The sequence below is a fragment of the Argiope bruennichi genome, chromosome 5 (assembly GCF_947563725.1).
Source record: "Argiope bruennichi chromosome 5, qqArgBrue1.1, whole genome shotgun sequence".
NCBI classification, from domain to species: Eukaryota; Metazoa; Arthropoda; class Arachnida; order Araneae; family Araneidae; genus Argiope; species Argiope bruennichi.
This window is the reverse complement of record NC_079155.1, coordinates 8,269,170-8,283,923: the sequence shown is the minus strand read 5'-3', so window position 1 is coordinate 8,283,923 and position 14,754 is coordinate 8,269,170. Positions and strand designations below refer to the sequence as shown.

At 26.4% G+C, this 14,754-nt stretch overlaps 1 protein-coding gene across 3 annotated transcripts in view; it reads left to right on the top strand.

The window, feature by feature from the left end:
* The window catches only part of LOC129968472 (zwei Ig domain protein zig-8-like), a 270,080-nt gene extending 256,111 nt beyond the window's left edge, over window positions 1-13,969 (top strand). For 2 of the 3 annotated variants that reach the window (XR_008784412.1, XR_008784411.1), the window contains exons 5-7: window positions 160-334; window positions 11,517-11,619; window positions 12,687-13,969. Coding sequence is in view for 1 of the 3 variants with exons in the window: in XM_056082382.1 (XP_055938357.1) it covers window positions 160-293 (134 nt within the window). In the remaining 2 variants the exon portion in view is untranslated. The remainder of the gene's footprint in view (window positions 1-159; window positions 335-11,516; window positions 11,620-12,686) is intronic. The other variant, XM_056082382.1, reaches the window with a different exon arrangement.
* The last annotated feature ends 785 nt before the right edge of the window (window positions 13,970-14,754 follow it).

The window sequence follows — 14,754 nt, the reverse complement described above, 5'->3', positions numbered from 1 at the left end:
CTTATTTATAAAAGTTTTTATTTATTCAAAGCATATTTATTTATTGAAAACTTATTTATTTATTGAAACCATATTTATTTATAAAAGTTTTTATTTATTGAAAGCATATTTATTTATTGAAAACTTATTTATTTATTGAAACCATAATTATTTATTTAGGGGAGAAACACGCTGCTGTGCAGAACGACGCAGCCTCCACCTCAAGTTCCTCTCGCTTTGTATCTTCCTTCAACACAATGGTAGCGTTCCAATTTGTCGTCCTTTTCACAGTCACGGCTTCAAGGTCGAGGTGACACTCATTTCAAATAAAGAACTTCATTGCGTCTTATGAAAGGTGATTAACATTTCAATGTCAATATTTTGAGTGAGCTTTTAATACTCTATTCATATTTAAATGAGAATAAAGTAACAGCTTATTAACATGACACAAGATGAGGGTGCTAAACAGTTCCCCGGCATGTTTAAAATGAGATTTTCGATTATCTTAAAGTTTTGCTTTTGTGAGCTGAGTTGATGTTGTGTTATTTTTTTGAAATTAAATTTACACGATGGAGACTGTATCTTCACAAATATCTCGAGGTGATATTTCAGAAAATTTTTTAAGTCATATTCCATATTCTAAATATAAATGGTCTGTTGTGTATAATAGAGCAGTTTAAATATAATACTGATTTGTTTGAAAAAGTTGAAAGACTGACCCTCAGATCGAGGAATGAAATTAATTAATATTTAATTTTCTACAAAGAACGCGAATTCAAAAATCATTTTTTGAAGGAAAAAAAAAACTTATTTAAAAAACAATCTTTTATTAAATTATTAGGAAAATTAGCAAAATTGTCCTCACATTTATTTTCAATTTTTTTGATGAATAAAAAAGGATTTATATTTCATAAAAGTAAAATAAAGGGAAAATAAAAGGAGATTTTTTTTTTATTTAAAGCTTTATAATTATATTAAAAATAGATTTTTTGATTTAAGCTTTAATATTTAAAGTAGAAAATTTTTATAATTAAGAAAAATGATTTGATTTGCAAATTAAGGTCAGTTGTTGAATTAGTAATAATTCTTTTAGCACTTTGTATGATGGATATTTTTAAACTGTTGAATTTTCATAATTTTCGGATTTTAATTCAATTTTTAAACATGTGAAATCATTTGCATTTAAATTAAATTTACCATTTTAAAGATAACACCTTGAAATGTTTGCAATTTGCAGCAATTCCATAATTGTAAAAATTCAGAATAAATAGAAAAGTAACAACAATTATCTTTTGATGAAAGCCCATATTTATATACTGAGAAAAAATAACCATTTATTACAATATTTAATTTAAATTAACAATTATAAAAATAACCAATATGAAACAGTTGTAAAAATTGTCGTGTATTACAACTGTTTTTGACTGAAAATAAATTTCTTGTCAGCTTATCAGTATCTGATTAGAAACTTAACAATATTTATTTTATTTGCTAAGTAATCATGTATTATACATTCCAAACATTAAATCTGTTTTATTTTAAAAAAAACAAAAACTGCGTTATCAGATTTTAATCTTTGCGTATTATATATTCATTGCCATTTTCTTTCTATTTTCTTTTTTATTTCGAAGAATCGCATAAATAGCTTTTGGAATTTTGCCTTCTTTCTTATTTAATGCTCTTAAAGGAAATAAAGGAAAAAACGTTATTTTCTTAGCAGTTATACGTATGTATGAATTTAGATTTGCTTTTATTTTCGAATACAGCAAAATGACGATTTGAAACTAATAAGTTTCTTTTTTAAAAAACAATCCAATTACATCGTTTTCCTTAAGTCTTTGCATAATGTTCCCATTTAGATGATTGTCCCACCCCATAAGTGCAATTTGTTTTCAAAATTGTTGAGTGCAAAAATGATTACTCGCAAAAAAAAAGAATGAAAATAAATATTATTTGGGCAATATTTAATGTGTTAAATAAATAAAGCTGTTGGAAAAATCATGAATATATGTATGAAAAAAAAGCCGCTTGTGTATATATATATATATATACAAAAGTATTAAAATCAAGTTAATAGGAAAATTAAAAAAAAAATTAAACCAAATAAAAAAATATAAAAAAGAATCCGGCCTACATACGGGTAAACATTTCTTTAAATACTTAAAAATTATCCTGGACAAAATAAAAGATGAAGACAACTTTATTATTTCTAGTAACAAAGAAGTACTGCAATTTCTTAATGATAACAACATTAATAAACTTAATAATTTTGATTTCGAAAATTTATACTCTAATCTACCCATGAAAGGGATTTATTTTAGTAAAACATTGGAAAACGAAATAAAAAATTTAAAAGAAAAATTTGTTATTACAGTAATAGATAAATCAGCAAATAATATCTGTTTAATTTGTAAATATTATTATAAAGAACTTTTAATTAATGAATATAACTCTAACGCAACTTATATGTTAAAGAACACCCGGAAAAGGAATTAGATAAAAGAATGCTAGCTTTCGCAAAAAAAAAAAAAAAAAAAAAAAAATCCAAAACTTAGACTTGTTCTCTTAATTATCCTTATTTATTCCCAACAGTCAAATTTCATAAAAACCCATTAAAATTAGATTCGTGACCTGTAGCACTGGCAGTTATAATTACTATACGGGTAAACATTTCTTTAAATACTTAAAAATTATCCTGGACAAAATAAAAGATGAAAACTTTATTATTTCTAGTAACAAAGAATTACTGGATTTTCTTAAAGATAACAACATTAATAAACTTAATACTTTTGATTTCGAAAGTTTATACACTAATCTACCTCATGAAAAATTAATAAAGGTCTGCACTTTCATATATGACGAATATTTAAATGAAAATATCATTCCTAAAAATAACTGGCTTGAGTTATGTAATTTTAATATTACTGAAAATTACGTTTTTAATGGTATTAATTTTTATAAACAAGTTAAGGGCATTCCAATGGGAACAGCTTTCACAAGTGCTTTAGCTAATATTTTCCTACATTACTATGAGAAAAAAAATAATTAAATATAATTTAATAAACGGGTGGAGATATATTGATGACATACTTTTGATTAACTTCGACAATACTAATATTGTTACTAATTGCTATCCAAAAGATTTAATTCTAACAGAAACAAATAAAAATCAACTTGAGGCTACCTTTCTGGATTTAAAAATTGAAATTACTAATGATAAAACAAAAGTTGTTATATACGATAAAAGGAATGAATTCAACTTTAAAATCACAAAACTATGTAACTACCATTCCTATCTAGACTCTAAAATTTTCAAAAATGTAATTTTCTCACAAGTTAACAGGATCAAAAGGATTTGCAATAATAAAAATTCCTATATTGAAGCATCAGACCACCTCATTAAAAATTTAATTAAAAATGAATTTCCTAGAAATTACTGTAATGTCAATTTTTTAATTAAACAAGGTATGGTTTGGGATTAATCCTTTGGCTTAAACAAAAATAGAACTTTCCTTGCATATGAGATCACTCAATAGATGGCGCTGGGAGCCTACAATTTTTTACCTAAATTACCGTTAGCTTTGTGTTTTTAAAAATCGGGAATCACAATCAACAGCTTAAAATTTCCTTGACTGCTGAGGCTATGTACTTGCATTTTCTTTTTTTCTTTAGTGTTATTTTATGGTATTTTTTATTTTTATTGTTATTTTTGTTATTGTATTTTTACTTAGTAGTGGTTATTTTCTTCTAATTTGTTGTTTTGTATTTTCCTTTCTATTAAAATGGTATATCTCTTGGGCCTAATTTCACGTTATTTTCGGGTCACGAGGAATCATTATTAGACTATTATCTGCATTTCCTTCACAGAAAAAAATCCCTTTCTTTGAATCCCTGCCTGTGGGTGACCCTTGAAAAAGTCTTCAGGGCGTATTCTTTTTTATATTTTTTTATTTGGTTTGATTTTTTTGGTTTTTTTAAAAAAATTTCCTATTAACTTGATTTTAATACTTTTGTATCAATTCATCTGTGTATTAGAAGTAGCTGCAGTTGCGCTCTCTAAATACTATGAAGTTTTTTTCCTGTTCCTTTTTTGGTTTTAGTTTGAATAGGAAATAATTTTTAGTTGCGATTTCGAAACTGTTTTGTTTCGTTTTCATTTTAGTTTCGTTTTCAAACTATTTCTTACCTTAGATTGGTTATATATATGCAGTCTTAAAAGTGTATAGTTGATAATAAATTAAAAAAAATAGAAGAATATTATCGTTTTTCTTTAAAAATATAATTTGTTAATGGTATAATTATAATTTTGTTTTATAAAATAACAAATAATATGAACCTTACAACAATTTGTTTGTTTTAATTTGAAAAATAGAAAGAAAGGAAATTATATGAAATGGGTTTTATATACTTATTTAAAGTAAAATGAAAATGAAATTGCATAGTTTTAGTCTGAATTCTTTGGCTTTCTCCAAATATTTTGAGAAATTCAGGACATTTTTATTTATTTTCAAATTCAAATATTATTTAATAATGAGGATTAATTTACGATCATAGCTACGTTTCTTTCTTTTTTTTATGTCGTATAAAGACAAAAAAGCAAAAACATGTTTATATTGACTAGTATTTAATGATTAATAAACTTAAATAACGTATTTAATCACCTGAAGTTATTGATTTATTCATCATGTCATTAAATATAATACCATTTAATGACCTGAACCGAATGTTCTTCGTGTAAATATAATTATCAATTATGAGGACCCTATTAGCATAATATGCCCAGAATCATAGTAACCATATTTCCACAATATTGCCCAGCATCATAGTAACCATATTTCCACAATATTGCCCAGCATTCAGATTATTGAACAACATTCTGTAGATATCATACATGATGTGCTAATAAAGGATATCATGTTTTAATGTCGTATTTTCATACCTTCTCTGCCTTCTCTGTATTACTTAACAACAAATGCACATTTTCAGTTTCAAAGGCATTTGATACTTATTTTAAAAGCAGTCGGTTTTAAAGGCAAAGATTTTACTGCCTGAAAGCTCTCTTATTATGCAAGAAGTAGCATCTAAATATCGCTGTTTATATTTTGTGTTCTTTTGTATCAATGAAAAATATATTGAAGATTTCTAAAACCTCATTAAAAATATATTTTTAGTTAATATTTTGATAAATTATAAGCAAAATCTTATACATCAATAATTGTTTGATTAGCAATCCATTCTGTCGCAGAAATACCTTAAAACTGTAGTATTTTATCTTCTGCATAGCATACAATTGTAATATACCCAATTTATGATAAAAAAATACTATCTAATATATAAATACTTTAATTATTTTTTCTCGTCTATAGTCAGAATGTGGTTAATTAATTTCAGAATTAAAAAAAAAATTGTACTTATTGTGTTATAACGTATGTATAACGATTTAATGTTTGAAAATAAATATAATATACTTATTCGTATAAATTTAGACATATACTCCTTTTTCAAATGCATATTCTTCAATTTCTTTTGATCTTGTATCTGTAAAAGGTGGCATATTTCGCTATTTGTCCTTTGGTATATCCATCATCAACTATTTTCACAAAATTCAATCATTCTCGAGCGGCCACTTACATTCAATCCAGGCTATTGACGTCATATGCTGTATTGATTTCCACCTGCTGTTATTGGTTATTTGTTGATGAACGAATGAATACCTCCAGTATCACGGCTGAAGGATATTACAGTTATCGAATCATTCAGTGCAAAGAAAACAAACCATTCATTTCTTTTACGATCAATAGTAACTCTTGAGGAATAATACCTTTCATTGCCATAATTCAGCAATTCTCTTGGTGCTTTCAAGAATCGGCTATAAACGTAGATGTTAATATTGTATTCTGTATTATAAAAATATTTTTTATAGTCTATTTTAACCTATTGATTAAAATAAACTTCCGAATTAAAGATAATATTCAATTTTTAACATGTTTCTATTAAATCCCTTTATTTCTGTTTATTTGTCTGTTCTGTGCAAATTTTGGAAATGCTTAGAAGTCTTCACTACCTGCAGATGACGTTATGTCAAGTCATAGCTCATCTGGAAGTTAGTTTAAAATTGATTGCAAATTTTTACTTACCCGTGACTAAAAAACCAACAATAATTATTTACTAAAAAAATTTAATATACCACGTTTTTAAAACTTGCTAAAAAGTATTCTGATGATAATTAGGTGTGGTGCAAAAGTGGCGTTACGCTGGTAAAACGATCATAGTTAAAATTTAAAAAAAATAATTTAATTAGATATCAAATGACTAGTTATTCAAAAAAAAATCTTTCATATGCGTGTGTACTAGGTGCAAAGAAAAAGCTATAAACAGCCAAAGAAAATAAGAAATAAAAAAATAAAGCGGAATAAAAAATAAAGGAGCTGGCATAAAAAGAAAAAGTGGACAAGGTCTAAATGGCTCAAGTGGAAGAACCATCATAATACTCCACAGTAACGGTATCATTGAAACATAATTAGTAAATAATTAAATTTGCCAAAAACAAACAGTTTAAACTTTGAAAACAGAAAAATAAAAGAAAAATAAATAAATAAAAGCAAAGAGAAAAATATAAATAAATAAATGAAAATAAATATATACGTTGGTTCAGTCTCAGATAGAGTTTATGATTAGGAATAAAGAGCTAGGTAAAGCGTTCATTTTGCATTTTTTTTTTCTTATACTCACAAGATACTGCCCATTTTTAACAGTGCTTCAGCATAAAATAATTTCTCCTTGCAATATTCAAATTTATAATCTCATAGAAATTATACTGAAAATTTGATATTGTGAATTTTAAAAATTCGCAGTCACAAATTTCCAAGCCAATTTAATCTTGGGATTCTGTATGGGAAAAGGTGAAATTATTTTATACACTTTAGTCCGTTTTAAAGACAGAATTTATTAAGTTTTTCGTAATTAATTAATTATTTGAGCTTTAACTAAGTGTGCAGTTTGGAGAATTTTGAACACCAAATATGCATTTACTGAAAAGTGATTACTAGTTTTCTATTCTTGCTTACTAAACCGTTGTAGATCTTTGCCAGGAATAATAAAATACCGCAGATATTTATATTACGAAATTAATATTATTAAATACTATTGTAAATGATAATGTCAATTTTAGTTTATTAAGAATGTATTTTATCACAAAATATTGCAGTTTTAATGATATATAGTTTAAAAAAATATTTAATGGAAATTTCATTTATTCTTTTGTGTCTAAGTTTCTTGTATTTGCAAAAAAGGTTTATTGAATTTTTATTTCGAAATTTGTGTCTTAATAGAATTGCAAAGTGTTACCAAATTTTGAATTAAATCATTATTCAGCAATTCTTGAATAATGATCTGGGCATAAGTCCTAATATTAATCATGACTAATATTTCTGTTCGATAATGGTTTTTAAAACAATATTTGTTTAGCCTTTACTATTAGCAACTGAACCATTCTCATTTCAGCCGCCTTGCTATTATAGATTATATGTAAAAGTTGTGAATTAGTTGTTGAATATATTAGATAAAGGAGTGCTCAAAAACATGCATTTAATTAAATAGGCTTGCAAAACATAACCAAAAATGAGTTGTCTTAAGAAATTAAAAAAAAAAAAAAAGACTTAAATTTACAGAATACTTAGAAAGAAAGAAATGGTGTATCTGTTTACGAAAGTCTATTCCATCAGTACCGCAAACGCGCTTAAATAACCATCAGACCATAATGATTTGATGTCATTTGCTTCTTGATTAGCAACAACCTTCACGCAGACTCATTCCCCACGCCTTTCACGCCTCTTGCCAAAAACATCTGCTTGCTCACAAAGTCCACAAAAAGCAGCCACTAACAGCTTTTGGAAATGACCACCATCAGGAAGGCCTTAAGAGACCTTGTAACTGCTTAAGTGTTGGCATTACAAGGAACAGTTATGCCGTTCCAACAGCTGTCAGAAGCATACAACTAGCAGACAAGAGCAACATATTACTTGCTTTTTTATCGGAAACAGCATATGTATCTACTCTGGAAAGAAATAAAGACGCGATAGGAATCTTATAGGCAACGCAAGGCGATTTGGCTCAGGGAAAGCTTTTTGTGGCATTGTATGGAATTCGGAGGGAAGGTATTAAAATATATATCTATAAATATTTTATTCATTCGTGGGTTCGGAAATTTATATGTTGACCATCAGTTTGTTACATGAGTTATTCATTGGAATTCTGGAAATATTCGTCAACTATATTTTAGGGTGCAATAACTGTCATAACTGCTGCCTGATTAGGCTTAATTTTTAGTAGGCCAGTCCATGAAGGAAAATATGGAAGAATTATATTGAAGTATATTACCATGCATAATATTTCTATAATTAAATAGCAACATATTACCATGCATAATATTTCTATAATTAAATAGCAACATATTACCATGCATATTACTTCCATAATCATACAACAGAATTAAAAAGCACCATATTATTTCTGATTTTTTTATTATGTCAGCGACAAACAAAGGTCATAGAAAATTACTTACTCATTACAAATGTCACGATTCTTACGAATACTATTTTTAAAATTACAATTAGTACGATAAATTAAATTTATTTTTTTAGTAAATAAAATTTTGAATTTTTAATGTGATAAATTAATTTTTTTGGTTATTTTGGTCCATGTTTTTAAAACACTCATACTTTAAATATTAATCTATTTATATTTTGATTTATTTTTCCATTCCTATTAGAAAATCACTTTCGCTTTTAATTATACTATTGCTATTTCTAGAAATATAAATTTTATTTAATTTACAAGAAAGATAAAACTAAATTGGTTAAAAATGAAATTGAAAATAATTATTTCATTCATATAATATCTCATTGAAACATTTCTAAGATTAATTTTTTATTTAATTTGGGTGTAAATGAGTTTATTTATAATTACGACACCTTTAAAATGAAGCGAGCACAGCAATTCTCTTCCAATTAAAGGCCAAGTAATTGTTATTGTTATATCCTTATTGCTATGTACACAAGATAAAATTAAAACAGCAACTCCAAACTCATTCAAACAAATATTTACTTACACGAAATTGGTGATAATTAAGCTTTTCAATAAAAAAAGTACTAAGTGTTATCAACTTAAGATACTTTTTGTATTTGGTAGATTCCCTTTTTTTTCTGAAACAAGAGGAAAATGAACATTTAATGAAACATAGCTTAAAAAAGTTCCGAAAAATGAAAACAGATGATTTTACGAAAAAAGCCACTCGAAATTGTAAGTGGATAGTAAGTGATACAATGCAACTTTAATTTCAGACCACCCAACAATATTCGAAAAAATCGAAGTAGAGCACTTCACTTATTAAATAGATTCTTTGAAGTAAAGCGAACTTAGAGCTTCTTTTTTTCTCTCTCTTCTGTCTGCCCTGCTATCTTGCGTTGATCTTGGCGCAACCACTGTTCTTGCTTCACCCGAAAGCTGTGAAATTTGAGCCTTTAAGCGGTATCTGAGAGGCAATATATCAAAATCGCAGTCAGAAACGAGGCTGTAAAGTGGCACTTCGACAGAAATCTTGTTGGAAACTGTTTTTTTGCTCGATTATAGCTAGTGCCTTTTTTTTGTTTGTTTCTTCAATTTTCATCCCTTATTTCCCTCTGATAGGCACCGGGATTTAGAATGTCTTTTAGCGCAGGAGGAATTCTTCATATGTTTATCATCATGCCATCAACATGCGGTATTATTGTCGTAAAAATATCGTAATTTTTTTTCTGGAATTTAAGAATCGGTATCGTTTTTTTATGAGTCGTCAAGGATCCAGATTAAACGTCTCAATTTCTCATATTTCATAGCAATAAAAAGAAATTTCTTTTGCAGAAATATTTTTTACTGCTCGAGTTGTTTTTTAAATAAGGTCCGTTTTGAAATAAAAATAAAACAATTAAAAAATTCGAGAAAGCATTTACTTTCTGAAGCCACATACGATTCTCTTTTATAATTTCATAGCCAATTTAAACATTTATCATAACGGAACAATGAATAAACTGACTTCTTGAATCTTTATCGTTTAAAATCATAATAAATTATTCATAGACATTTTCATTTTTTCATGAGTGTCTAAGTCCCAGTCCTCCAAGAAAGTCTTCAAATGGGGAAGCCTGTAATCTCTAGGCACTAGATCAGGATTGCATGGTGTGTGATCGAATGCCTCACAAAGAAATATTTCAACAAATTTATTGGAGACGGAACATGCAGCCTTGTGCCATTCTAAAATCTACAATTACTGATGATCAACAAATGCTTAATTTGATTTAAATACATTTGTAATATTTTTTTTCCGTTTTCCTTACTGGATTGTCACCATAAATTCAACATTGTTTATGCATCACAATAGTCACACCAGATTGATTATACATAGCAATAGCTGGAATTGTCTTCAACATTTTAACTTTACAATCTGAAACAGATTGGCTGAAACCGTGAATGCAAATGACGCTGCATTCTATGCAAAGATTGTCAGTAGCTTGTATTTCCGCTGGTTCTCACGAAATTTGAAGTGGTATTAAAGAAGGGACATTATTTAATTGTAACATTCGCATGAACCACATTTTTGGGTTTCCCCAACCGAAAGACTATGTAACTTTTCATTATTACAGAATTTATTTTGATTATTCCTAAACTATGCAAATCATTATTTTAATTTAATAAGTATCTATTTGATTTGAAATGAAGCGAAATAGAAAAACAGCAGTTTCAATAAATAGAAACTAATAAAAATGAAACCCGGAATATTTTAAATCGGAAAAGAGTGATTTGTTTTAGTTTTAAATTCTACAAAAAAATTAATTGAAACATTTATTTAAATAGTATATTCAAGTAACGAATTTATTCGTCATTTGAATTATAATTATTAAAGCACGAAATAGCTTTGTTTCCCATTATTTCTCATTTTCAATTTATTTATTTTTTCGACGTTTAATGCAATTCATCATTAATGATACTAATTTTATTGGTGGCAAATTATACCTTATATCAATTTTTATTTCTTTTATGAAATGTTTTATAATTTTATTATAAAGCTATAAGCACATATTTTTTTCCTTAATGATTTATTTTTGCATATATTTTGTGAGATTTGACTAGCTGAAGTTTACTGGAAAAAAACCTTAGCTACTTACAGATCCTTTTAAAAAATGAATTATTTCTTTTAATAATACACTTCGGTATATTATTATTAGTATTAACATATAATTGAGAATATATTTTTATGAACTACGAAATGGCATTATTATTTATATTCCATTACTGTGATTAAATTCTCCGAATGTGCGGAACAAGTTTATAACTGTTTTGAGAAAGTGCTATAGTAATTTTAAATTTGGCTAAATAGTTGAAAAAAGTTAGATATTAAATGGAAGAAAAATTTTATATTGAAAATAAATATTTCTGTTAAATAATATGTATATATATTACATATAGAGTTTGAACTGAAAATAAATTTCCTTTTTTTTCAGAGATCAGACATCCTATTGTACATTTTGCGTTGATTTATGTCTTTTGTGCACCTTAAGTTTTTGTATTTCATTGTTTTATCTGTAAAAAGAAATCTCAGGAATGGTGAGTTTTAAATCAAGATTTTTTTTAAAAATTTTTGTTAATGTGTAGATGGACGAGACTCTTTATAACTTCATTATGATGGAGATAAAATAATAGACGAGTTTCAGGAAGAGTTATTTAATTATTTTCTAATAATTATTTCAATTATTTAATTATTTAATTATTTTCTAATAATTATTTCAATTATTTAATTATTTAATTATTTTCTAATAATTATTTCAATTATGTCAGGAACAGTTATTTAATTATTTTCTTTCACAAGAGAATACAGACAAGAAAAAAAAATACTCACTTAGAATACAATCTTATAATGACCCCAAGAATGATCATGGGAAAATATGATGTTAATAAAGTAGCGCCATCTGTTGTATCAAAAGAGAAGGTAGTAGAGTTATGTAATCGCTACAAATGAATATTTAGTGCGTTTGATTTTCAGAATATTCTTTTTTAATTTACCTGTATTCCTTTAGAGATAATGATGTAATTAATTACCTCAACAATCCATGGAAAGATCAGTTTCTGTAAAATTTTGATTTCAATATATTTCAATTTATTTTTATACATTTGATAAAGATTAAAATATGACATAAGAAAATATGCTTTTGAATTAAAATGGATAAAAAAAGTGATTCTGAATTCTTTTCAAAACAGATGGTATGTTGACGCACACTATATTTTTATACTCTCGCCATTCAAGATATTCAGATTGATTGAACTAGCAACTATTGTTTCTACTCTTAACAATGATAATAACAGACCAAATTTTTAAATCGCATATGTTGTGTTTTTCAAAATTAGAAATTACTGCTTAGATCTATTTTATTGTGCAAAATGTGTCCGTTCTTATTTAAATATCGATTCTGAATTTTATCTGTGATTTTTTTTTTCTCTAAACTCACACCTGTGTGATGTTAATTTATTAATATTTGTATTTATTAATAATATATTTATTACTATTTTCTTATAAATATGTATTTTCATATGTATGTGCATACGTGTTTTTTTTCTACAAATTAATATTTGATGATGGGTTTTATATATTTGCTAATGAACTTTTTTCTTCTTAGATTTTTGTGATCGACGCAATGTGTGTACGTTGTCCTTCTAATTTTTAACCTCACAGCAGAGATAGAACCATTGCGGTATTGAATCGTTGTTTTCCATATTGTTAATATAATTTCATACTGTCATTTTGCATCCAATTTTGTAGGCGTAGTTTTATTCCTTGTTCATATTTCATTTCATATTTGTCATAAATTATTTATTTCTTACATAGTTTCCTCACGAAGCAATACAAAGTTTTTTTAGTGCCACTTTTAGTTTTTATTAGCAATATTTTTTTTGTTTGTTTGTTGAAAGACATGTACATACATGGTATAGCTGGTTTAATGTTACTTGGCATAAACTCTTTTTTGATTATTTAGTCATATGTTTTTATACAAGAATGTACAAATATAATTTATTATACTATGCAATCTATAGTACCAACTTGCAAAGCTGTGAGCTTTTTACAATGTACAATAGTAATTCTGAAACTATACGAATTATAAATGCACATATTGAATAAGTATTTGACATTTTTGATAATTTCAGTTTAGTAATGCCTTCTTTATATTTTGTATGATATAATGGAAAAGAATTACAACTATATATTGTGTCATTCCATTTAACCTAAATCATTTGTTTTTGCAGTTAATAATCCTACAAATATAATAACAAACTGTATTTTCCAAATATCTAATTAATATTAATTTCTGACCAGTATCTTTAAGAGAATAAAGAATTCAAATGTCCAGAGTCAAATATAGTGAAATAGTCAAATGCTCAGAAAAATTCTAAATTTAATGCTGTGAAAGCTATATTTTGAAAGCAAAGCAGTTTTTATCAATATTTGATACTATACATATAAATAAAATTATGTTTTAAAAATATTTTATCGAGAATCATTGATTTAAATCACTATATTCTTTTATGGATTAGCTATCAAAAATATATTTCTCTCAAAATTGTATCTCAATTCTCAATTTTAACTATATTTTAGGATATTAGTACTATATGGATGTGCTGTTGACAATCAAAGTATACTTGAAAATGTGTTTTACATTTTTTATACGTCAGTCACTGCTTTATATTTTATTATCTAGCAAAATATACATGCAAATGTTTTCATAATAGAACAAGCAATGTACAAACTTCACAAATATTGTAAAATGTCAAACATTTTGCATGGATTATTTTAAGTTCCTTCTCAGATGTTTGTTTTGATAATTTTGTCATTTTTAGTGTCATTTATATCGATGTCACCGTTTTCCATGTTGCTCTCTGCTTCCTGTCTTTATGTATTTTCTGCAATCAATAAATTGAGAAAGGAATGCTTGGACTTCATTTATTTCAAGAAATATTAAAACTATTTACAAAAGTTAAGAAATTATGGAGAACTTGCTATTATTATTTTAATTATTTGAAATTGAAGTTAATTCTTTTACATATCAAATGATTAAGGAATATCTCAGAATAATTTTATATTTGAAATAATATTCAATTAGCCCAGTAGAAAAATATTTTAACACAAAAAAAAATATCCAATATAAAGGAATTTTTAAAAATCAAGCTTTATATATACTTCACAAATAGAAAAAAAAATCATAAAAAGAAAACACACACACACACACACACACACACACACACACACACACACACACACACACACACACACACACACAAACACACACACACACACACACACACACACACACACACACACACACACACACACACACACAGAGAGAGAGAGAGAGAGAGAGAGAGAGAGAGAGACACACACTTCATTTCTTTTGCATCTTCAAATACATAAAGATCAAGAATGTATCTATCTGCTTGTAAAATCAAACAATTTTATCATCTTTCTCTATATTATACAATATTGACAGAAATAAGGATTTTTATATGAAATACGCATTCGAATTTATATTATTATATTTGAAGATTGGAAATTTAAAATGATGAGACATTATTATTGTTATTTCCTTTAAATATGCTTTAATTATTGTGTTAAAGATATCAACAACAAAAATATTGCATCGATGCATATAAGAAATGCATAAAATGTAAAATTAAAAAAAAAGATTTCAACGT